Source organism: Nicotiana tabacum, chromosome 13 (genome assembly GCF_000715075.1).
Source record: "Nicotiana tabacum cultivar K326 chromosome 13, ASM71507v2, whole genome shotgun sequence".
NCBI classification, from domain to species: Eukaryota; Viridiplantae; Streptophyta; class Magnoliopsida; order Solanales; family Solanaceae; genus Nicotiana; species Nicotiana tabacum.
In genome coordinates this window covers 133584522-133606546 of record NC_134092.1, presented here as the reverse complement: position 1 = coordinate 133606546, position 22025 = coordinate 133584522, and the positions used below count along the sequence as shown (strand labels likewise).

At 35.9% G+C, this 22025-nt stretch overlaps 4 protein-coding genes across 6 annotated transcripts; 2 read left to right on the top strand and 2 right to left on the bottom strand.

The window, feature by feature from the left end:
- The first annotated feature begins 4957 nt into the window (after positions 1-4957).
- On the top strand, positions 4958-7552 carry LOC107823083 (glucan endo-1,3-beta-glucosidase 8-like). The gene is made up of 2 exons (XM_016649679.2): positions 4958-5313; positions 6436-7552. The coding sequence occupies exons 1-2, from the start codon at positions 4958-4960 to the stop codon at positions 7550-7552; spliced, it is 1473 nt and encodes a 490-aa protein (XP_016505165.2).
- A 1122-nt stretch (positions 7553-8674) lies between these two features.
- LOC107823087 (tropinone reductase-like 3) lies at positions 8675-12131 on the bottom strand. 2 transcript variants are annotated; one of them, XM_016649683.2, is made up of 6 exons: positions 11849-12130; positions 10916-11032; positions 9814-9948; positions 9487-9612; positions 9146-9247; positions 8675-9054 (listed from the first exon to the last, which is right to left on the bottom strand). In XM_016649683.2, the coding sequence occupies exons 1-6, from the start codon at positions 11978-11980 to the stop codon at positions 8905-8907; spliced, it is 762 nt and encodes a 253-aa protein (XP_016505169.1). In that variant the 5' UTR covers positions 11981-12130; the 3' UTR covers positions 8675-8904. The 2 variants fall into 2 exon arrangements, with proteins under 2 accessions (XP_016505169.1, XP_016505170.1); XM_016649684.2 differs by having other exon boundaries at positions 8733-9071; positions 11849-12131.
- Positions 12132-14230: 2099 nt separating this feature from the next.
- LOC107798928 (uncharacterized) lies at positions 14231-16020 on the top strand. Its single transcript, XM_016621956.2, has one exon. The coding sequence runs from the start codon at positions 14280-14282 to the stop codon at positions 15726-15728; it is 1449 nt and encodes a 482-aa protein (XP_016477442.2). The 5' UTR covers positions 14231-14279; the 3' UTR covers positions 15729-16020.
- A 207-nt stretch (positions 16021-16227) lies between these two features.
- LOC107823084 (EH domain-containing protein 1-like) lies at positions 16228-21390 on the bottom strand. Of its 2 annotated transcripts, none has more exons than XM_016649681.2 (16): positions 21126-21390; positions 20949-21028; positions 20099-20167; positions 19952-20009; positions 19379-19434; positions 19251-19290; positions 19088-19149; positions 18500-18619; positions 18301-18403; positions 18138-18187; positions 17798-17926; positions 17459-17710; positions 17268-17347; positions 16929-17055; positions 16673-16816; positions 16228-16588 (listed from the first exon to the last, which is right to left on the bottom strand). In XM_016649681.2, exons 1-16 carry the CDS (start codon positions 21208-21210, stop codon positions 16403-16405), a joined length of 1641 nt encoding a protein of 546 aa, XP_016505167.1. In that variant the 5' UTR covers positions 21211-21390; the 3' UTR covers positions 16228-16402. The 2 variants fall into 2 exon arrangements, with proteins under 2 accessions (XP_016505167.1, XP_016505166.1); XM_016649680.2 differs by having other exon boundaries at positions 19251-19296; positions 21126-21271.
- Positions 21391-22025: the final 635 nt, after the last annotated feature.

The window sequence follows — 22025 nt, the reverse complement described above, 5'->3', positions numbered from 1 at the left end:
TAGTAAATTAACAGAAAATGCTATGTCAGGCCTTGTAGCATTAGCAAGATACATTAGTGCACCAATTGCACTGAGATAGGGTACTTCGGGACCAAGGAGTTCCTCGTCCTCTTCTGGAGGTCGGAACAAATCCTTATTCACTTCAAGTGATCGAACAACCATTGGTGTACTCAATGGGTGCGCTTTGTCCATGTAATAGCGTTTTAAGACCCTTTCTGTATAGGCAGATTGATGGAAAAAGATCTCGTCTGCTAAATATTCAATTTGCAGACCAAGACAAAGTTTTGTCTTTCCAAGATCTTTCATCTCAAATTCTTTCTTAAGATATTCAATTGCCTTTTGGAGCTCTTCTGGAGTTCCAACAAGATTTATGTCATCAACATAAACAGAAAGTATAACAAATCCTGATGCCATTTTCTTTATAAAAATACATGGACAAATAACATCATTTATGTAACCTTCTTTCAGCAAATATTCACTAAGGCGATTATACCACATGCGCCCAGATTGCTTTAAACCGTACAAAAATCTTTGTAATCTGATTGAATACATTTCCTAAATCATTCAGGAATTTTCATATAAATTTCATTATCAAGTGAACCGTACAGATAAGCTGTAACTACATCCATTAGATATATTTCAAGCTTTTCATGTAGTGCTAAACTGATGAGATATCGAAATGTTATGGCATCCATAACAGGTGCATATGTTTCATCAAAATCGACTCCAGGTCGTTGTGAGAATCCTTGTGCAACAAGGCGAGCTTTGTATCTTTCAACTTCATTTTTATCATTCCTTTTTCGCACAAAAACCCATTTATGACCAACTGGTTTTATACCAGCAGGTGTTTGGACTACTGGTCCAAAGACCTCTCTTTTAGCAAGTGACTTCAATTCCGATTGAATTGCCTCTTGCCATTTTGGCCAATCAGATCTTTGTCGACATTCTTCGACAAATCGAGGTTCAAGATCCTCACTATCTTGCATAATATTAAGTGCAACATTATATGCAAAAATATTATCCACCACTATTTCAAATCGATTTAAATTAATCCCATCACCGTTCGAACTTATTAAAAGTTCCTCACTCACATGAGCTTCGGGTTCATTGATTTCTTCAGGAATCTCAGAACTAATCAGATTTTGGGTCTCTTCAGGAGATCCCTTCATAGTATCGTTTTGATCATTTGTCGATTTTCTTTTTCGAGGATTTCGATCCTTAGAACCCAAAGGCCTACCACGCTTCAGGCGTGCTTTAGGTTCACTAGCTCCCATGCTAGTAGATGGTCCTACTGGGACATCAATTCGGATAGGCACATTCTCTGCTGGGATATGTGACTTAGTTATCCTTTTCAAATCAGTAAATGCTTCTGACATTTGATTTGCTATATTCTGTAAATGGATGATCTTCTGGACCTCCTGATTACATATAGGGGTACGGGGATCAAAGTGAGATAATGATGAAACTTTCCACATAATTTCTCTTTTGATTTCTTTTTTCTCTCCCCCTAATTGTGGGAAATTTGTTTCATCAAACCGACAATCTGCAAATCGAGCAGTAAATAAATCTCCTGTCAATGGTTCAAGATAGCGAATAATAGAGGGTGATTCAAACCCAACATATATTCCTATCCTTCTCTGTGGTCCCATCTTACTACGTTGTGGTGGTGCTACTGGCACATATACAACACATCCGAAAATTCGTAGATGGACAATATTTGGTTCATGACCAAAAACTAATTGTGACGGAGAATATTTATTATAATGTGTCGGTCTGAGACGGATAAGTGATGCTGCATGCAAGATAGCATGGCCCCAAACAGTAGTGGGCAATTTTGTTTTCATAAGTAGTGGTCTTGCTATCAATTGCAGGCGTGTAATAAATGACTCTACAAGGCCATTTTGAGTATGAACATAAGCTACAGGATGTTCAACTTTTATCCCAACTGATAGACAATAATCATCAAAAGCTTGAGATGAGAATTCTCCAGCATTATCAAGGCGAATAGCCTTTATAGGATAATCTGGGAATTGTGCCCTTAATCGAATTATTTGGGCTAATAGCTTTGCAAACGCCAGGTTGCGAGATGATAGTAGGCACACATGAGACCATCTTGAAGATGCATCTATTAGGACCATAAAATATCTAAACAACCCACTTGGTGGGTGAATAGGTCCACATATATCCCCATGTATACGCTCTAAAAAGGCAGGGGATTCAATACCAACCTTCATCGGTGATGGTCTAGTGATCATTTTTCCTTGATAACAAGCATCATAAGAAAATTCGTCATTTGTAAGAATCTTCAAGTTCTTTAATGGATGCCCACTCGAATTTTTAGTAATTCGTCTCATCATTATTGATCCGGGATGGCCCAAACGGCCATGCCAAAGCACAAAAGTATTTGAATCCGTAAACTTCTGGTTTACGATAGAGTGTGCTTCAATTGTACTAATTTTTGAATAGTATAAGCCAGAAGATAAAGTTGGTAACTTTTCTACAATGCATTTCTGGCCAGAAATATTCTTTGTAATATAAAGATATTCCCTGTTCATTTCATCTATTGTCTCTACATGATACCCATTTCGGCGGATATCTATAAAACTCAACAAGTTTCTTCGGGACTTGGAGGAGAACAATGCATTGTCTATAATAAGTTTTGTTCCCTTAGACAGAAATATTATGGCTCTTCCGGAGCCTTCAATCAAACTTATATTACCAGAAATTGTTGAAACATTTGCTTTTTCCTTATGCAAATAAGAAAAGTATTTCTGATCGTTGAATATGGCATGAGTTGTTCCACTATCAATAACACAAATATCTTCATGATTTGTCTTTGATCCAAACATAATTTGAGGGTTATCCATATTCTTCAAAATAACATAAATAAAATATATTATAGTAAACATCATTATCAAAGTATAACTTTTATTTATGTACAACAATTACATAACCATACTATCTATTACAAACAACAAAAATTAAAATATTTACATTTCTACAGATTCACTATCGATTACATGACTTATTTCTCCTTATGGGAGTGCAAAGTAATCAGCTACATCCAAATGCATAAAGTCTAAATTATCTTCAGAAATAAAATTTGCTTCAGCATTTTTCTCTGTCTTCTTCAGGGAGGCTTGATAAAGCTCAACCAGGTGCTTTGGCGTACAACAAGTACGTGACCAGTGCCCTTTTCCTCCACATCTATAGCATGCATTTTCTACATTTGGCGCTTGCACCGCTTCATGCTTTTGTTCCTTCCTTTTCCACTGCTGGTGGTGAGGAGGCTTCTTTGGTGCATTATTATTACCATGATTGGGGTTTCTTCCCCGACCACGGCCATGACCACGACTGGGGCCATGACCTCTTCCACGTTTAGCTTGGTGGAAGTTCGTCTCATTCACTTCAGGGAATGGACAAGAACCAATAGGTCGGCTTTCATGATTTTTCATTAATAGCCCATTATGTTGCTCTGCTATAAGAAGATGTGAGATAAGTTCAGAATACTTTTTAAATCTCATCTCTCGATATTGCTGCTGCAGGAGCATATTCGAGGCATGAAAAGTGGTGAAAGTTTTCTCCAACATATCATGATCAGTAATATTATCACCACATAATTTTAATTGGGAAATAATTCTGAACATAGCAGAATTATACTCACTGATAGATTTAAAATCTTGTAGCCTTAGATGAGTCCAATCATAACGTGCCTGTGGAAGAACGACCATCTTCAGGTGGTCATATCTATCTTTCAAATTATTCCACAGTATGACTGGATCTTTAATAGTGAGATATTCCATTTTCAGGCCCTCATCAAGGTGATGGCGTAGGAATATCATTGCTTTGGCACGGTCTTGGTTTGATGCCTGGTTTTTATCCTTGATGGTGTCTGCCAGACCCATCGCATCAAGATGAATTTCAGCATCAAGCACCCAAGACATGTAGCTTTTGCCCGATATATCCAGGGCTACAAATTCAAGTTTAGAAAGATTTCACATTATTTAGGAAAAGAAAGTTCTTACCTCAGATACTTTCAAAATATTTGCTCGAGATGGTAGAGCTTCGTGCTGATAACGTGTTATAAAATAAAGACTGTAAAGTAAAGACAAGTATAGAGAGAAACTGATATATTATTCGAACTCAAACTGATGTACATAATGAACTGAAATCTCTTCTATTTATAGAAGAAAGGAAGCTGCTCTGTAAGCTGCTACTACAAGCTGCTGTGTAAGCTGCTACTACAAGCTGCAGTGTAAGCTACTATAAGCTGCTGTGTAAGCTGCTACGACAAGCTGCTGTGTAAGCTGCTACAAGCTGCTGTGTAAGCTGCTGCTGTACCAGATATGGATAATCTTCTACTGAGAGCAATATTTATCCATAACGGAGTATTGAATGGATAAGCTTATTATACCCGGTATGGATAATCTTTTACCGGGGGTAATGTTTATCCATAACTGGGTACTGAAAAGATAAGCCTATTACACCCGGTATGGATAAACTTATACTGGGGGTAATGTTTATCCATAACCGGGTACCGAAGTGATAAGCTTCTTCAGGAAGCTTATTTCCAATATAGTACTAAATAGATAAACATATTTACGGTGGAGTCCCATATGGATAAGCTTATTCAGGAAGCTTATTTACAACGAAATACTAAATGAACATCCATAATATAATATATTTATAACATGTACTACATTTTAGACTGTTATTAAAAAGCAATTTAAATAACACTAAAAAAAAACTGATATTTCTGACAATTCTTAGAAGCGCAAAATGGCTGGGCTCCTGCCTCCTTAACTGAATAACTGAATCAAGATTCCATTCATTCCCCTGTAAACTTTACGCACACACTCTCTCTCTCTCTCTCACACACACTCTTTGGCTTACAAGAAAGGGAGATTAAATTTTCAAGATTCATTGAAGGGAGCTAAGATAAAGGAAAAAAATGAGAATGGGTAGAAGAAATGATCAAGATTTCTTGATTTTGTGCATTGTAGGATTATTTACATTTATGGGAATGTTGACAAGGTGTTGGGGTAGTGTAGGAGTAAACTGGGGTACAATGGCAACTCAACAGTTACCACCAAAGAGTGTGGTGAAAATGCTGAAAGACAATGGATTTGATAAAGTGAAATTGTTTGAGGCAGATGAAAATATTTTGAATGCTTTAGTTGGTACTGATATTCAAGTTATGCTTGCTATTCCTAACTTCATGTTGCATGATATGAGTGCTGATCCTTTAATGGCTGCTGCTTGGGTCCAAGAAAATGTCTCTGCTTATGCTTATACTGGTGGTGTCAAAATCAGGTTCAAAAGTTTCATTTCATAGCCTCCTTGTTTCTTTAATTTCATCTTCTTTACTAAAAATCATGGAAAAAGAAATGCATTAGTTAAATACTAGGTGGTTCATCTTCCCATCCGCCTAAACGGTAGAATTATTCGGTACTTGTGCTGATGGGAGGTTGCAGGGACCTGATGGAATAGTCGAGGTGTGTGCAAGCTAGCACAGATAGCATCGTCATAATAAATGCAATAGTTAAATACTAGGTGATTCCCATATGTCTAAACGTCAAAATTATTCGGTCACTGTATTGGTGGGAGGTAGCATGTACCCGATGAAATAGTACGAATAACATCATCATAAGAAATGCAATAGTTAAATACTAGGTGATTTCTTCCCATCTGTCTAAACGTCAAAACTATTCGGTAACTGTGTTGGTGGGAGGTAGCAGGTACCCGATGAAACAGTCGAAGTGCATGCGAGCCGGCCCGGATAGCATCGTCATAAGAAATGCACTAGTTATATAGTTTGTAGAGGTTTGTGCAATTTATTTCCAAGAATTTCAATTTATTTCTTCTTTCCCAAAAATCATAGCTCGAGCAATTTTACTTTTATTTTCATTTGGTATGTGACGATAAGAGTTAGAGCTTAAATGGAAAACCATGGTCAATAAGGATTCATACAACGGATCCCAATTTATTTGAGACTGAGGCGTTGTTGTTGTTATTGTTGTACATTGGGAGACGAGGTAAGGGAAGGGAAACATGGACAATATAAGAATTGATCCGCATCTGTTGTGGTTTGAACTTCCATTAGTCCTTGGTTGTTCAAGTATTTTCCTTTGTTTTATCAAAATATACGGAAGGGGAATCTTGACGTAATTGGTAAAATTGCTGTCATGTGATCAGAAGATCACGATTTCGAGCATTGGAAATAGCCTCTTGCAAAAATGCAGGGTAAGGTTGCGTACAATAGACCCTTGTGGTTCAACCCTTTCCGGACCCCGTGCATAACGGGAGCTTAATGCACCGGACTACCTTTTTTTTTTTAAATCAAAATATATGCACTTGTTAAATAGGAGGATTCTTGAGAGTTGCTTTTAAATTTCTAAGTAGCTTTTCTCAGTTTCAATTCTCTAATGAATGTAGGTATGTTGCAGTAGGAAATGAGCCATTTCTCCGAACATACAACGGAACATATCTGCCATACATATTACCAGCTCTGAAAAACATTCAAGAAGCCATTAACAAAGCAGGATTAGGGTCAGAGGTAAAAGCAACTATTCCATTCAATGCTGACATTTACTTCTCCCCCGAGTCAAATCCAGTTCCTTCTGCTGGTGATTTCAGGCCAGAAGTACGCGATTTAACCATTCAGATTGTCCAATATTTGTATTCAAATGATGCTCCTTTCGTCGTTAACATCTATCCTTACCTCAGTCTCTATGGAAACATCTACTTTCCATTAGACTTTGCCTTTTTTGATGGCTCAAACAAGCCTGTTAGGGATGGCGATTATGTTTATACTAACGTGTTTGATGCCAATTTCGATACTCTTGTTTGGTCATTGAAGAAAGCTGGTTTTCCTGAAGTGAAAATCGTGGTTGGAGAAGTAGGGTGGCCAACAGATGGAGATAAAAATGCCAATATCGAAAATGCTATGAGATTTAACCAAGGATTGATTCAACATTGTTTAACTGGACAAGGAACACCAGCTCGGAAGGGCAGAATAGAGGTATATTTATTCAGTCTCATTGATGAGAACGCGAAAAGCATTGCTCCAGGTAACTTTGAGAGGCATTGGGGAATCTTTGAGTTCGATGGGAAGCCAAAATACGAGCTAGATTTATCCGGGAAGATGCAGAAAGATAAAGGGTTGGTTGCAGTAGAAGGTGTAAACTATATGCACAAAAGGTGGTGTGTATTAAAACCAGAAGGGGTAGATAATGCAGAAGAAGACTTGCCAAAAAATATTGATTACGCGTGCAGTCTTTCAGATTGCACAGCTTTGGGGTATGGTTCTTCCTGTAACCATCTTAGCGCGAAAGGGAATGCTTCCTATGCTTTTAACATGTATTATCAGTTCAAGAATCAGAATAGTTGGGACTGTGATTTCGATGGCTTGGCTGTGGTGACTAACGACGATCCATCTGACGATAAGTGCCATTTCCTTGTGATGATTTCTGTTGGTCATTCAATGGTGTTGTTGCAGAAGAGAGTACTATGTATCATATACTTGTTGCTATTCTTGAGGGATGTAATTTAGTATTCTTGCTGCTAGAGAAGTCAATTTGAATACAATGCTGCAGATGGCTTTTGTCTGTCTTTTTTTTATTCTGTTTCTTCAACTTCCTTCCCACTTATGTGCATATATTGACAGTTGACATGATATGACAAGGTTTATTAGACTATTATAGGTGAAACCAGTTCAACAATGGATTTATAAAACCATCAGAAGTTGATTCATCTGCTTTGTAGAACTGACCTTTTGCGGTTGTTCTTAGATTGCTAGTATTATGGCTGTTTTCATACTATCTTCCGCTTCGGTTTTCTAGTACCTTATCGTTGTTACTGCTTGTTTCTATTGCTATACTTTCTTCCATCTATTTTTCCGGTTCATACATTGTTGGTATCATTTTTGTGGCCTTTGTTGTTGATATTTGCTTGCAATTCTTCCTCTTCCTCTTGCTATTGCTTTCATCCATCTATTTTTCCGGTTCATACATTGTTGGTATCATCTTTCTGGCCTTTGCTGTTGATATTTGCTTATTTCTATTCCTCCTCTCGAGCCAAGGGTCTTTCGAAAGCAGCCTCTCTACCTCCTCAGGGTAGGGGTAAGGTCTGTGTACACACTACCCTCCCTAGATCCCATTTCTGCTATTGCTGTAATTTGCTGGTGGTGCTGTTTTTACCGGTTTCTAAAGCTGGTTTAAATGTTATTGAGGGAGGGATTTCTGGAAAATTAATCAAGATTACAAACCTAAAAACGTCCGCCTCAACATTATAATTCTGAAAAGAAAGCAGGAACAAATCCCTCCTTTTCACTGTTCTTGAGCCAAGGGTCTATCGGAAACAACCTCTCTACCATCGTATGATAGAGGTAAAGTCTGTGTACACATTACCCTCCACAAACCCCACTTGCAAAATTTCACTCGGTTTTTTGTTGTTATTGTAAAGCAGGAACAAGTAAGTGTTATTGTTAGCTCCAAGATAGGAGATAGTACTTCACTAAATGGAGGAACAAATCCCTCATTTTCACTGTTCTTGAGCCGAGGATCTATCGAAAATAGCCTCTCTACCTTCATAGGGTAGGGGTAAGGTCTGCATACACATTATCCTCTCCGGACCCACTTTGGGGATTTCAGTGGGTTTGTTGTTGTCATTGTAAAGCAGGAACAAGTAAATGTTATTGTTAGCTCCAAGATAGGAGATATTACTTCACTAAATGCAAGGAAAGAACAGTGAGGGGGAGAACACAGTACCCCTTGTATTTCAAGTGTAGTTTTAAAACAATGAAAGGAGCACAAAGACCATAATTTTTAATATCATGGTAATTTCCTATTATGGAGAAGCGATAACGAGATTATAAAAGATGGGGGAGGACTTAAAAGAAGGATGCTACAGTCTTGCATGCATTCCACCAGCAACTACAAGAGTTTCTCCCGCTACATACGCAGCATCTTCTGATGCCAGATAGGCAGTAGCCGCGGCCATGTCTTGTGTTGTTCCGAGCCTATTGAGTAATGTCTTAGCCTCAAGTTCTCTCCTCTAAATACAAGCACCATCTAGTAAATAAACTGTTAACTTGATCAAATGTTAACTGACGACAGATAGAGATCCAAATATTTTGAGAACTTACCACATTGGCATTTCCGGTGATAAATTCAGCAAAATGTGTGGGTACAAAACCTGGTGCTACACAGTTCACACGAGTATTTGGAGCCATTTCAGCCGTGAGAGCCTGAAAGCCCACAAGTTAGAAGGAAATTAGGAATTTGCAGCCTTTCTATGAGGCCACTCTTTAAATTTTGTCCTCGTTAGCCCAGTGGACTAAATTTCGTCTTCAAAAGTAGTTGAATGAATATTTCTTCTTAGGCTAATGGGGACGTAATTTAAATAGTGCCCGAAGAAAAGGCCATTTGTGCAAATGCCCCAATACGATGTGGTTACTTGATATGCCAATAATGCCACAATAAGTACCTTGGTCAATCCGAGAAGGGCTGTTTTTGTTACTCCATACATTCCCATGGCAGCTGGTGGCGTATAACCAGCAATAGAGGAAATTATAACAACTGAGGAACCCTTCTGAAGGTAAGAAGCTGCATCCTGTAAGTGGTTAAAAGAGTAAAATATTATGTGCCGTGCCAAGAACAATTAAAAGTAATATTGTTACAATGGAAACCAGAATAAACTGAAACATGTGATAAAAAGAAAATATTAGCATCTTCTAACGTCCTCAATTAAATTTTTATAGAGTATGCATATCAGACAAGTTTCTATTGAATTTATTCATATCAAATGACTTACTTGAAGTAATAATATTGCGGCTTTCACATTGATGTCCCACAACTTGTCAAGGACTGGTTCTTTAATTTCCAATATCGCATCCACCGTAGGATTTACAGCAGCATTTGACACAATAACATCTAATTTCCCATATTTCTGAAAAATGACAAATTTCAATTAGCAAAATCTATCTTAATTTGTGATCATAAATCAACCTTAATTTGACGCTTTCACAAATATTATACCAAGAACCTGGACCAGATGCGATTAATATCAGTACATAACTACACCCTTCACATTAAAATATCTATTGGTGCCTTGTCCAATAGTTAAAAGATTACATTGAGGTAAACATGCATTTATCAAGGAAATTAGTCGTTAATAGATTATTAGTCCACCGTGTTCATATTTATTACTCTTGGTTTTTCTCTCCAGAATTTATAGAGAATGCAAATACCTATTAAGCTTCTGGCACTGAACACAAATTTAATATCTTCACAAAGTCTAAATCGATGTCCAATATACTTCACAAACTTCTTATCTAAATGATTCCTTAAATGGCTCCATCTCAAGCTGAAGAGGAGAGCAGCCATTTTAAGAATAGTAAACAACAATCACTCTAATATGATGAAACGGTTAGACTCCCCTACGAACCTCATGCACGAGGACCAATTGAGGAAAAGCATCTCCAGGTTTACACGCAAAAGTGGGTGCAAACCTTGGAAAGCTGGCAGAGACAAAAAATACAAAGTGATTTCTTATCATCTACCTAAACATTGGTGGGCAGAATTACCAGGTACCTATGTACCTATGCAATACCTATGATGGTGAGAGAGGTAGCGGGTAGCTGGTAGAATATTCAAGGTGCGAGTAAGCTGGCCCGCACACCATTGTTATTAAGAAAAGTATGCTCACACTAGAAAAGGATTACAAGCTAACAAGTTTCTTTCACCAGCAAATTTAGCCAGTGAAGAATTCAAGCACCAACCAATTTGACATTAGTGCATATCTCGGTTTTTAATAACTTCTGAGAGTTCATTAGTATCTGATATATACCATACATTTGAACTCAAACTTCTGAATCTGATTGATTGAACAAGTGATAAATACACTAGTGAGATACCTGAATGGTCTTGTCGATCAAATTCTTCCTTTGTTGTGCATTGGACACATGACATACGACTCCAAAAACTTCGATTCCTCGATCGCTAAGTTTTTGTACTGCTTCATCAACATTTTTCTGTAAAATGAACAGATTAAAAGAACCCTCAAGTCAAAACACCAAATGCACAAACAAGCAACCAAACTATATATAGTTCAAAACTTACAACAAGCAAATAAAATCCACTCTAAGCAAAATTGAAGACTCAGCAAACCATGTTAGTATTTTACCCTAATATCGACGTATGAAATTCTTGAAGATCCCATTTTTTCAATAAACACCCATAAAATATGCAATCAAAGACACAAAAAGCACCAAACTTTGGCCAAATTAGAAATACCCAAATGAAGATTTCACATAAACTTGACAAGAAACGATGAAATATCAACAAATATCTAAAATAATCAAACACTCATTTCAAAATATCAAATCTAACACAGAAAAAGCTTCAAATTTTGGCCAAACTAGAAACATCCAATAAAGAATTAAAGGAATCTTTACTGGTAATGTTAATTTCTATTTTTTTGTTTAACCATCAGGTAAAATGGCCAACTAATCGTGATTCGTGCCACATAGTACCCATTAAAGAGGACCCATTAAATGGGAAACACTCCCGGTAATTTCTTCATTCCATGGCACGAACCCAAGACCTCTGATTAAAGGTCTTGAAACATCAACACTCAACAGCAAATTATGTGAAAAGATGAAAACCCAATTTTAGAAAATGCAATCAAATACAGAAGCATCAAACTTTGGCCAAGCTAAACAGACTCATTAGAAGAAGTCACTGAAATTTGAAACAAGAAAATTATGAAATACATTAACAAAGAATTATCTGAAAGATAAAATAATTTTTTTTTTACTAATTTTAATTTTTTTGTTTAAAAAGCAAACCTGTTTTCTGGAGGAGATAACAACAGAAGCACCTTCTAAACCAAGGCGCTCAGCTATGCTAAAACCTATACCCTGTGTAGAAGCTGTCACAATTGCTACTTTTCCTAGAAATCTTTTCCCTAATTTCTCCATTGCTGACTAATAAGCTCAAACACTTTAAAAAAAAAAAAATTAAAGAGAAAAAAAGGTGATGATTTTCTTGTTGGAGATAGAAATGCAATAGTTTAATACTTCTGAATTAAATGGGAAAGGGACTACTTTTATTCGGATTCGGATCTTTGGCCGTTTGATGATTATGAAATTTTCTACGTATTTTTACTATGGGAAATAAGTTTAATATATATATTTTAAGGCCCACACCTGTTTTGTGATAAATTCAAAGAAGCAAAAAAGGTATTTGATAAATTCAATGAATTAAGAGAATCTTACAAAAATTCATAGTTGGGAAATTTAGCGGGCGCATGGATATAAGAATTATAAAATTCTAAAAAAAAAAAAGTGAAAATTATAGTATTTGAAAATTAGTGTTGTATTTGGACATGAATATAATTTTGGGTTATTTTTGAAATTTTGTGAGTTATCTGAGAGAAAATTTTGAAAAATAATTTTTTGGAGTTTTTCAAATTTTCGAAAAATTTCAAAATTCATTTTCAAATGAAAATTATAAAATTTATGGCCAAACACTGATTTCGAAAAAAAATAAAAAAATTCTTATGTCCAAACGGGCTTAAATTTAAAAACTAAAATAAGAGAATTTATAGATTAGAAAAAGGAAATTGGTTAAAAGAGAGAGGGATTGTCTTAATTTGACTTGATACAATCTTTAATAAAGAAGGAAAGAATTTTGAGATATATAGTCTTAACTACGCTATAACATTTGTATGTTTGTAAAAATTTTGAAACTTGTTGTTTGAAGCCTGCCATATTTTCTTAAGAGTATTAAGGAAATATTGAAATCAAATTTTTTGAAATAGACTACTTAGGAAATAAAGAAGGAAAGAATTTTTTAACGGATAAAATATATTATATATTTCACTCGTTTCAATTTATGCGAACATATTTTCTTTCTAGTTCATGTCAAAAAAATTGACTTTTTTTCATATTTGAAAATAATATACTTTTATATAATGATTTATAGCCACACAAAATACATGTATCTCATTTTACACTACAAGTTCAAAAATTTCTTTTTTTCTTAAACTTCGTGCCCATTTAAATAGGTTTACATAAATTAAAACGGGTCAATTGGTATTATGGCTTTTTACAAACTTGGTTTTAGTTTCATAACTTTACCTTCTTTTTTTACACATGAAAGATTTATTTTTACATGTAAGAGATCGGTCTTTTACACATAAGAGATCTGAAAAGATCATTTTCTTAATTTTAAAATTGTAAGAGACATAATGTAGTAAGGGTTCGTTTGGTACGAGAGATAATGGATAATTAATCTCGGAATTAAATTTAAAATAAGTTTATCCCATGTTTGATTGAATAAAATTGCGGTATAACTAATTTCGGGATTAATTATTCCGTAACTGTAGTGTTCATTTATCTTTATAAAAGGATTAAATAACTAATCCTGGGATAATAAATCCCGAAATAACTTGTTTCAGACCAAACTACTCGTAAGATTATTAGTTTAAACAAAACAATATGCAAACAACATGTGACTTGTATGTCATTTCACACACACAGTCCTTTTTCGTCCAATCTAATAACCCGTTTGGCCAAGCTGCAAAAATCAACTTATAAGTATTTTTTTTAAAAGTGCTTTTCTCAAAAGTACTTTTGGTGAGAATCAGTTTGTGTTTGACTAATTAGTTTGAAAAGCATTTCTGAGCAACAATTAGTGCTTGACCAAGCTTTAAAAAACTGTTTCTAGGTGTATTTTTCTCAAAAAAGTACTTTTGTAGAGAAGTTACTTTTTTTCTGCTTCTCCAAAACTGCTTCTGTTTCTCCTCAAAAGCACTTTTTTCCCTTCCAAAAGCTTGGCCAAACACCTCAATTTTTGGTCAAAAATGCTTTTGGCGAAAAGAAAAAAAAAACACTGTTGGCCAAAAATAAGTTTGGCCAAACACCTCAATTTTTGGTCAAAAGTGTTGTTGGCGAAAAGAAAAAAAAATACTGTTGGCCAAAAATAAGCTTGACCAAATACCTCAATGTTTGGTCAAAAATGCTGTTGGCGAAAACAAAAAAAACACTACAACAACAACAACAACAACAACGACCCAGTATAATCCCACAAATAAGGTCTGGGGAGGATAATATGTACGCAGACCTTACCCCTACCCCGAAGGATAAAGAGGCTGTTTCCAAAAAACAAAAAAAACACTGTTGGCCAAAAATAAGCTTTGCCAAACAGGTTATAAGTAGGCACTCTCTCTTTCCTTATTTCCTCCTTCCTCCATTATTGCTTCCTAAAACCCTAAAAATGGAACATCCTTTCTTCATCAATAGCCCTCCCCCGACAAACCCATCTGAAGCATTACGGTGGCTATCAATCGCCGAAAAACTCCTCACAAATCGTGACCTAGTCGGCAGCAAATCATTTGCGACCCGTGCCCGTGAATCCGACCCGACATTATCACACGCTACCGACCAAATACTCGGTATCATCGACACCTTAATCGCCGGCGCCAAACGGATAAACAACCACTACTTTGATTACTACTCTATCCTCCAAATACCTCCTAATCAAACCCAAGATTTCGAATTCATCGCCGATCAGTATCGCCGATTTGCTCTTCTTTTGAATCCTCAGAACAACAATTTTCCGTTTTCAGATCAGGCTTTTCGCCTTGTTGTTGATGCATTTTCAGTTCTTTCTAACCCACTGAGGAAAAGTATGTATGATAAAGAGCTGGGTTTCTTCGTTAATCTTTACCCAGTTGCTTCTACACCTACTCCAGTGAGTTTTGTGCAACATGGTGGATATTCTGAAATACCTGGTTCAACTGCAGACCAAGTGTTTGTGAATTTGCCTAGTCAAGATCAAGGGTCACATGCTACTGGAGTTAGAGACCCACACGCTGGATTTTCTATGCCAGTCACATTTCTGAATCGTGAACAAGAATCTGTGACTTCTATGGCTAGCTCGGGTACAGAGCAACAACATCAGCTGCAACAACCTGCAACATTTCTGAGACAACAGACACAACCAGTGAGCTCTGTTTCATTTTCAAACACAGATGACCAACCTGTGACATTCTTCAATTTAAACCAACCACAGCCTGTAACTTCCGAGAGAAGCTTAAACAGAGAAAACACACCATTTGGCAATGGGTTGAGCTCGACCCGAGGGCGAGAGCAGGTGGTTTCTGTTGAGCAGCATGGTAATCAACAGCCCCCTGATAGAAATGAGAATGTGGTAACTTCCGAGAGAAGCTTAAATAGAGAAAACACACCATTTGGCAATGGGTTGAGCTCGACCCGAGGGCGAGAGCCAGTGGTTTCTGTAGAGCAGCATGGTAATCAACAGCGCCCCGATAGAAATGAGAATGTGGTGGGGAACAATGAAAACAGGTCTGCTAATACTAGTGATAATGCGAGTAATGTGAAGGAGAAAGAAGGGAATGCAAATGATGCATCAAATAAGATACCGAGCTTCTGGACTGCATGTCCTTATTGTTATGTTATGTATGAGTACCCTTTGGATTATGTTGATTGTACATTTTCGTGTCGAAATTGTAAGAGGGCTTTTCAAGCTGTGAGAATTGCATCCCCTCCACCAATTATTGATGGAAAAGAAGCTTATTTCTGTAGTTGGGGATTTATGCCTTTAGGATTTTCCATGGAGAATTTTAAGAATAGTGGAGATAATGTATCTAGCTGGTCTCCGTTTTCGCCCATGTTTACTTGTCCTGAGCTGGGGCGAATCTGAATAATCATGTTGCTAGAGGAAAGAATGATGATGATGTTATGTTTGTTGAGATATGGAAGGCCATTTCTGGAGATACTACTCTTAAGGTAAATTCTTGAGGAAGTTTACCAAGAGGAGAAGAAGAAGGAAGAGAGAATCAAGCCCTTCATTTCCAAAATTTTCCTTTCCATTCTTTTATCGTGATGATATGTTGTAGTAATTTTCTTATTAAGTAAACTTTGTGATTTGCGTAGATGATGAAACTAATTTGTAACTTGATTTTGCAAACTAATCTGTAACTTGATTCTGCTGACTTTGATATAATTTGCTTCAAAGAACAATAACAACATACCCAATGTATTCCCACGAGGGTGTCTGAGAAGGGTAGTATATATGCTAAGCTGGGCTCATAAGAAGTAGAGAGGCTGTTTCCGGAAGACCTTCGGCTCAATAAAGCAAATTTGCTTCAAAGAAAAAAGAATAAAAAAATATAGAATGGATGGTGACACAGCAAATTTAAGCTCTGAATGTTATCTATTTATCATAACGAACTGAATGAGGTTCGAATTCACAGCGCAAAGAATGCACGAAACTGCAGTAAATTTACATCAAGATAAAAGTAACATTCTGAATCATCATTCATGCAAAACTTTCAACCTCAAAACTTCTTGAAGTGGTGCAAACATTAAGGAGCTTTACTCATAAGGATTTCTGAAGTTCTTCAGAAGCTCTGGGATGTCATGACCGAGCATGTCATCGACAGCTTGAATCATTTTGGGCTTCAATTTCTCAAAATCATTGATACTGTAATGACTTAAAACTTCCCTAAAATGATCAACACTTGGGAAATCACCAGCTGGTAAACGAAATTCTTTCTGGACCTGTGTCGTAAATGTAAATTCAATATAAGCACATATCTGAAATATAAAGAGATCCATTTAGTACAAGTGTGTTCAGAAAGAGACCTTTTCGAACACGTTATCAAGATTCTGGATGAGTTTCTGCTGGGTTTTGGATTTGCCCATCAATGCAGGCATCTCCTTCTTAAGATGGCTAATTATGTAGGAATGGATCTTTGCCGCTCTGGCACGTTTAACAAATTCATTGATCTGCAGTAGTACAAAACTTATATGAGAATCCAAAACCATCTGGTACACAATGTTAAGCAAATTGAAATGCCATTGGACAAGAAGAGGTATTAGAAAAGGAAGGTGATCTTACTCGACGATCACAAGCCTTCTTAGGAATATCTATCAAATCATCAAGAAGGTCATCTTGCTCTTTTTCAAAAAGATCCTTTCCAGTAAGACCAACAGCTTCTTCATTAACTGGTTTGTCGTTGAAAGAGCTGCAAAGCCAAAAGTCGCGAGAGCTTACACCATGTGAAGAATGACTATGATTAAAAATGTTGACAAATGTTAAAGTCATGCACAAAAGGTGTTAGCTATAAACTTTTCTTCATTTCTTTTATAGTCGGCATGCTATCAAATGATCATCTCTAAGCATATAATGTAGCAACTTTGATCAAATTATAGAGAACTAAAAAGACCTTTCTCTTACCCTATATAGACTCGCACAACTTCAGGTGTGTTCAGAACCTTTCCAAGAGACCACATCAATGCACCATAAACTCTCATCAGCTGCCATAAAAACGAAACGCAGAATAACTTTTAGAATCAAGCAAAATCATCTTGTGAAGTAGAAAAAAGTGAATATAAGGTAATTTTGTATTGATAATCATCATATCTTACTTGTTGTGTATCTACTTGATCTGCCTTGTTTAATACTACACGGATTTTGTCCTCATGACCTTTCAAAGATGATATAACTCGTTTGAATTCATCACTAATATCAAGTTTATGTGGGTCAAACAAGAGGAGTATCATGTCACATTTTGCAGCAAACCATGAGATGACACCCGTAAAATCATAACTTCTCTGTGTCCTTTGCTTCTCTCCGGATAAAACTCCAGGAGTGTCCACGAATGAAATATGATCAAGAAGCTATGAAGGAAAAAATTATTAGACTAATTCTTAAACTACGTGTCATAATAGTATAAAAGTAAAATAAATTGCTAGATATTTACTCACAGAATGTGGCATTTGGGAGCATTCAAATTTTGACAAAAATGCACCACCAAACTTCGTCAAATCAGTGAATGGCAAGTCATTGTGAACAGCAATAGTGTTACCAGGAATGCTCCTTTCATCTGGACCAGACTGAGCAAAAAATCACTGTAAGACACTATAATGGAAAGAGCACAACAATCAAATTGAGTCATAAACATACTGCCATGGAAACATTATTGGAGAGAAAAAATTGCAAGGGAATTACTCTTATATATTATTACTAATACATTTATTATTATGGACCTATGCATCTTTAAATAAGGGCATAAAACATATGGAACAATTACAGTTCCCTATTTACCGTAACCACAATGAATCTGTCGGTTGTTGGCTCTGGTCCGATGTGTGCACCTATTTCAGCCAAAAGAGTCAAAAGAAAAGAACAAATAGAAGGATCAACATTAGGTAAAAGAATTGGCAGGTATTAGAATATGAGTAGAGAAATTGGACATGAAATTACTAACCTGGATAATTGCTCTTTAGCAAGTGTTTGATAAATGTGGTTTTTCCGGTCGAGTATTGTCCCAAAAGCATGACCATAGGCTTGGCATCAAAATCGCTCTCCGTCTATGACAACAGATAAAAATAAGCGCAAACAAATGACAAGTTTGACATCTAAAAGGTTGCTGAAAAGTACTACTATAAGCTTCTTCCTCTACTCACCAGAGCAGGAGATGCAAAATCATTAAAGCGGTAAGTAAGTTCCAGCGGCTTCAACTTTTCATTGTATAGTCTCTTCAAACCATCAGTTACTGATGTAACAGCGGTAAGAGAAGGCTGGATCTGAAGCAAACACGAAAAGAAACTAGCAAGGTCAACATGAAAAATGAGAAAATAACCAGAGCCAATTTGTAGTAAAGACACTATTACTACATTTTTGGACAAGGCTTTGGGAAACTTTTGATTCTGCGAGTTAGCCAAGTGTTAGAAAGAACAGAGACAAAATTATATGATAAATTTGAAAAAATAGCACAAAGCTCAATCTAAAGCCAAATGAAAATAACTAGCTCTCATGAGAATGAGAAATCATCATTTTTATTCAACTATGCATGTTGTAAACTACAGGCAAAGAACTTGAGATATCAGTTTTCCTGGTCAATCAGCTTACCATGCATAGACATAATTATAGGAAGAAAACTTTTAACTGCACAAAACATAGGCCAAGGCTACCTCGGCAGAGAGTGGAAAAGATTGGAGCATATACACACAAGATAGATTTAACATCAACATCCCAAAGAAATCAAAACTCACCTTCTTTCTAGATTTTCTGGAAAACAAGTTGATTGGTGGCAGTGGCTGCAGTTGTATAGTTCCTGTATGCATTTTCAAGTTAGGCAATTTAGCCAAGACGGCTTAATATTTCTTCTTTTTTGAGTAAAAGCATCATTGATGTGAAATGATATTTTATACTGACCATTTGTTTCAATTTTTTTCATCGACGAACCATCAGTCTTCTGCGACTTGGAGGCAAAAAGTAAACCATACATTACCAGGCTTATAATTCACAATAAGAAAATAAGATGGAACTGTAGAAGCACTTACGGATAATAAAGCATCCAAACCTTCCATAGATGGAGGACTCAAATACTCCATATTAGCTACAAAAATAAATAAGAGAAAAGGAAACAAGAACTGAGTCAATCACGACAAACTCACATGTTCTCATCCCCGTGACAGATAATTGACTACTGTGTTGAAAAGAATAGATCTAAAACTTGCAAGAACAATTGTTATGCATTATTCTTACCACTTCCACACTAATGACTTGAGATGTGTGTTATCTTTGTCGCATGAATTGGTAGCAATAGTAAGTACGTTGACTACAAATTTCAGTTTTTGAAATTGAGTAGCCCAATAAGCAGATTGGCAGTAAATCCTTTCAAGTGTATATAATGAATGTCAAAATTCAACTCCTGAAGTTTCTGATTTATCTTTCAGCTATAATGCCCAGAAAATAATAAGATAGTGATTCAAGAAATATCTGGATCATACTTATCCTCGCTTAAAACATTGATAGAAAAAATAGAGCTCAAATTCTTGAGCCTATATAACTTTGTGGCTCTGCGAACCTAAATGCTTCAATATGGATTATAAACACCGATCAAGAAGCATTACCTTTGCTCCTAAGGAGATCAGAGCTGAGCTCACGTCCTTCTTGTGCCAAGGAGATCAACTACAGTAGAAGAAAAAAGGCATTTAGGTTATACCTGATCAATCTATACAGTATTTATAGAAATAAAAAAGCTTAGTTTCAGCAATCACCTGCATTGCAGTGACAAACTCATTGAAACCCAAAAAACCTTGTCGTTTAGTATCTGCAATTGCCCAAACCTTCATAGATAAAGCACAACAAAGTTGCAAATTAGTCATTTAACGCTATCACACAAGGCTAATATCTAGGAAGTCACAAACAAACAACAACACCAATTATGCAGACCAATATTACTTTAAACACAATAAAGAACCCCCTTAACATTCTCTTAAACTCAATGCATACTGAGGTAATTTTATGCTGAAAAATAGCAATGCACAATCTAATTTCATTGGTTGGCAATTCGGCAATATCTTAGAAGATAAAGCTAGTAAACATTTTTAACCAAAAGATGGCTCAATAAACAACACTTACATAAATTTTAATTAAGCAACCACTACTCCACATTAAACTTCAATACCAGATGCAAAAGACTTTAAGATTTAACTGTAATATTTAATGGAAACAGATGGCATCTCGATAAACAATCAATAGAAGACTAGTTCTAACATAAGAAATTACTAGAGAAACGCACCACCAAAAGCTACTGAATATCAAAACAAACACAGCATATACCCTATTAATCACTCATGACAAACAAATTACTAATGAAAAACAAATAGCAAAATTATGAATAAAACACAAAGCTGTAAGTTCAAAAATGATATATACATATATGCCTCTCTATGTGTGTGCGCGTGTGTGTATATCGGTAATTCAGATATATAAAATAGTATGGCTTGGAAGGTAAGGAGACCGCGTGTTCAAAATAAACAATCATAAATTACATTTTTACCAAAAATAAAACCAAAAAGTGACAAAATCACAAAAAATCAGAACAGCTGCACATAAGAACACTACCTGTTTGAGTTCAGGCCTAGATAAATTCGACAACGAAAACAACTTAGTAGCATCATTTCCTGTTATACGACCATCTCCATCTGCGTATAGAAAGACAAAAACATAGCAATAAACCAATGAGATTTCACTGAAAATGTAAAATGAAGAATGCTTGTAAATGAATCAATGAAACTATACCTGAATCGACGAAGTTGAACCAGTTTTGATAGATCTTCTGATCCTCTTTAGAACATGAAGAAATTGAACTTGATACAATCTCCATTTTTGTGTACGGAGATGAATGGTGAAGAGAAGAATGTTGGTTCAGTAATCTGAAATTTGAAAACCCTGACAGAGGGAACTTATTACTGCAATTTATATCAGATAGGGCGCTATTTCAAGTTATCTTACGACGTCGTTTAGCTGGGTGGGTAAACAGGGTTTTTTTTTTTTTTTTTTTTTTAACCATTTAGGGGTCGTTTGGTAGGATGCGTTAGTCAAAATAATACATGCATTAGCTTTTGGTATTATTAATCTCTTATTTGATATACTTTTTCAATCTATGTATTACTAATTTACTAATGCAAGTATTAGTTATACAACGTATTTGGTACTATCCTAATTATTATATGTATAACTAATACATAGCAAACCATGGTATTAACAATACCAAAGCTATTAATGTATACATTAGTATGGTTAAAGACTATGGAGATTTTTTTGTATAAAACTAATTTTCTTCAAAATTATGCAATGCATTTTAATTTTTAATACACCACACCAAACAGTGAATAAGAAATAATCTCTTCATAACTAATGCTTGCATTATAATGGGTTGTTCAAAAGGATTCCCCGTCATTCCATCAAATATTCTGCTTTTTCCTAGATATTCGGGTTCAAATACCCATGGATTCGCTGTTTGCTTACTGGCTTCATATAATTTAGAAAATACAAGTTTTCTCGAAGCTTCTTATTCTAACTTATGCACTACTAATCTCTGCATTACAAATATACCTTATTCAGCACTATTCTATACGCCCGACCAAACCACCCCTTATAGGATAAACTAAATTTCATATGTTTCAATTTTCATTGTTC

Coding starts and splice junctions, on each gene's coding strand:
- LOC107798928 (XM_016621956.2), top strand. CDS start 14,280: ATGGAACATCCTTTCTTCATCAATAGCCCTCCCCCGACAAACCCATCT.
- LOC107823084 (XM_016649680.2), bottom strand. CDS start 21,210: ATGGAGATTGTATCAAGTTCAATTTCTTCATGTTCTAAAGAGGATCAG. Junction 19,435..19,951: donor TGATCTCCTTAGGAGCAAAG/GTAATGCTTCTT, acceptor TTATTTTTGTAG/CTAATATGGAGTATTTGAGT. Junction 17,927..18,137: donor ACAGATTCATTGTGGTTACG/GTAAATAGGGAA, acceptor TTTTTTGCTCAG/TCTGGTCCAGATGAAAGGAG.
- LOC107823083 (XM_016649679.2), top strand. CDS start 4,958: ATGGGTAGAAGAAATGATCAAGATTTCTTGATTTTGTGCATTGTAGGA. Junction 5,314..6,435: donor ACTGGTGGTGTCAAAATCAG/GTTCAAAAGTTT, acceptor TAATGAATGTAG/GTATGTTGCAGTAGGAAATG.
- LOC107823087 (XM_016649683.2), bottom strand. CDS start 11,980: ATGGAGAAATTAGGGAAAAGATTTCTAGGAAAAGTAGCAATTGTGACA. Junction 9,949..10,915: donor TGATCGACAAGACCATTCAG/GTATCTCACTAG, acceptor GTCATTTTTCAG/AAATATGGGAAATTAGATGT. Junction 9,248..9,486: donor CCCTTCTCGGATTGACCAAG/GTACTTATTGTG, acceptor GTGGGCTTTCAG/GCTCTCACGGCTGAAATGGC.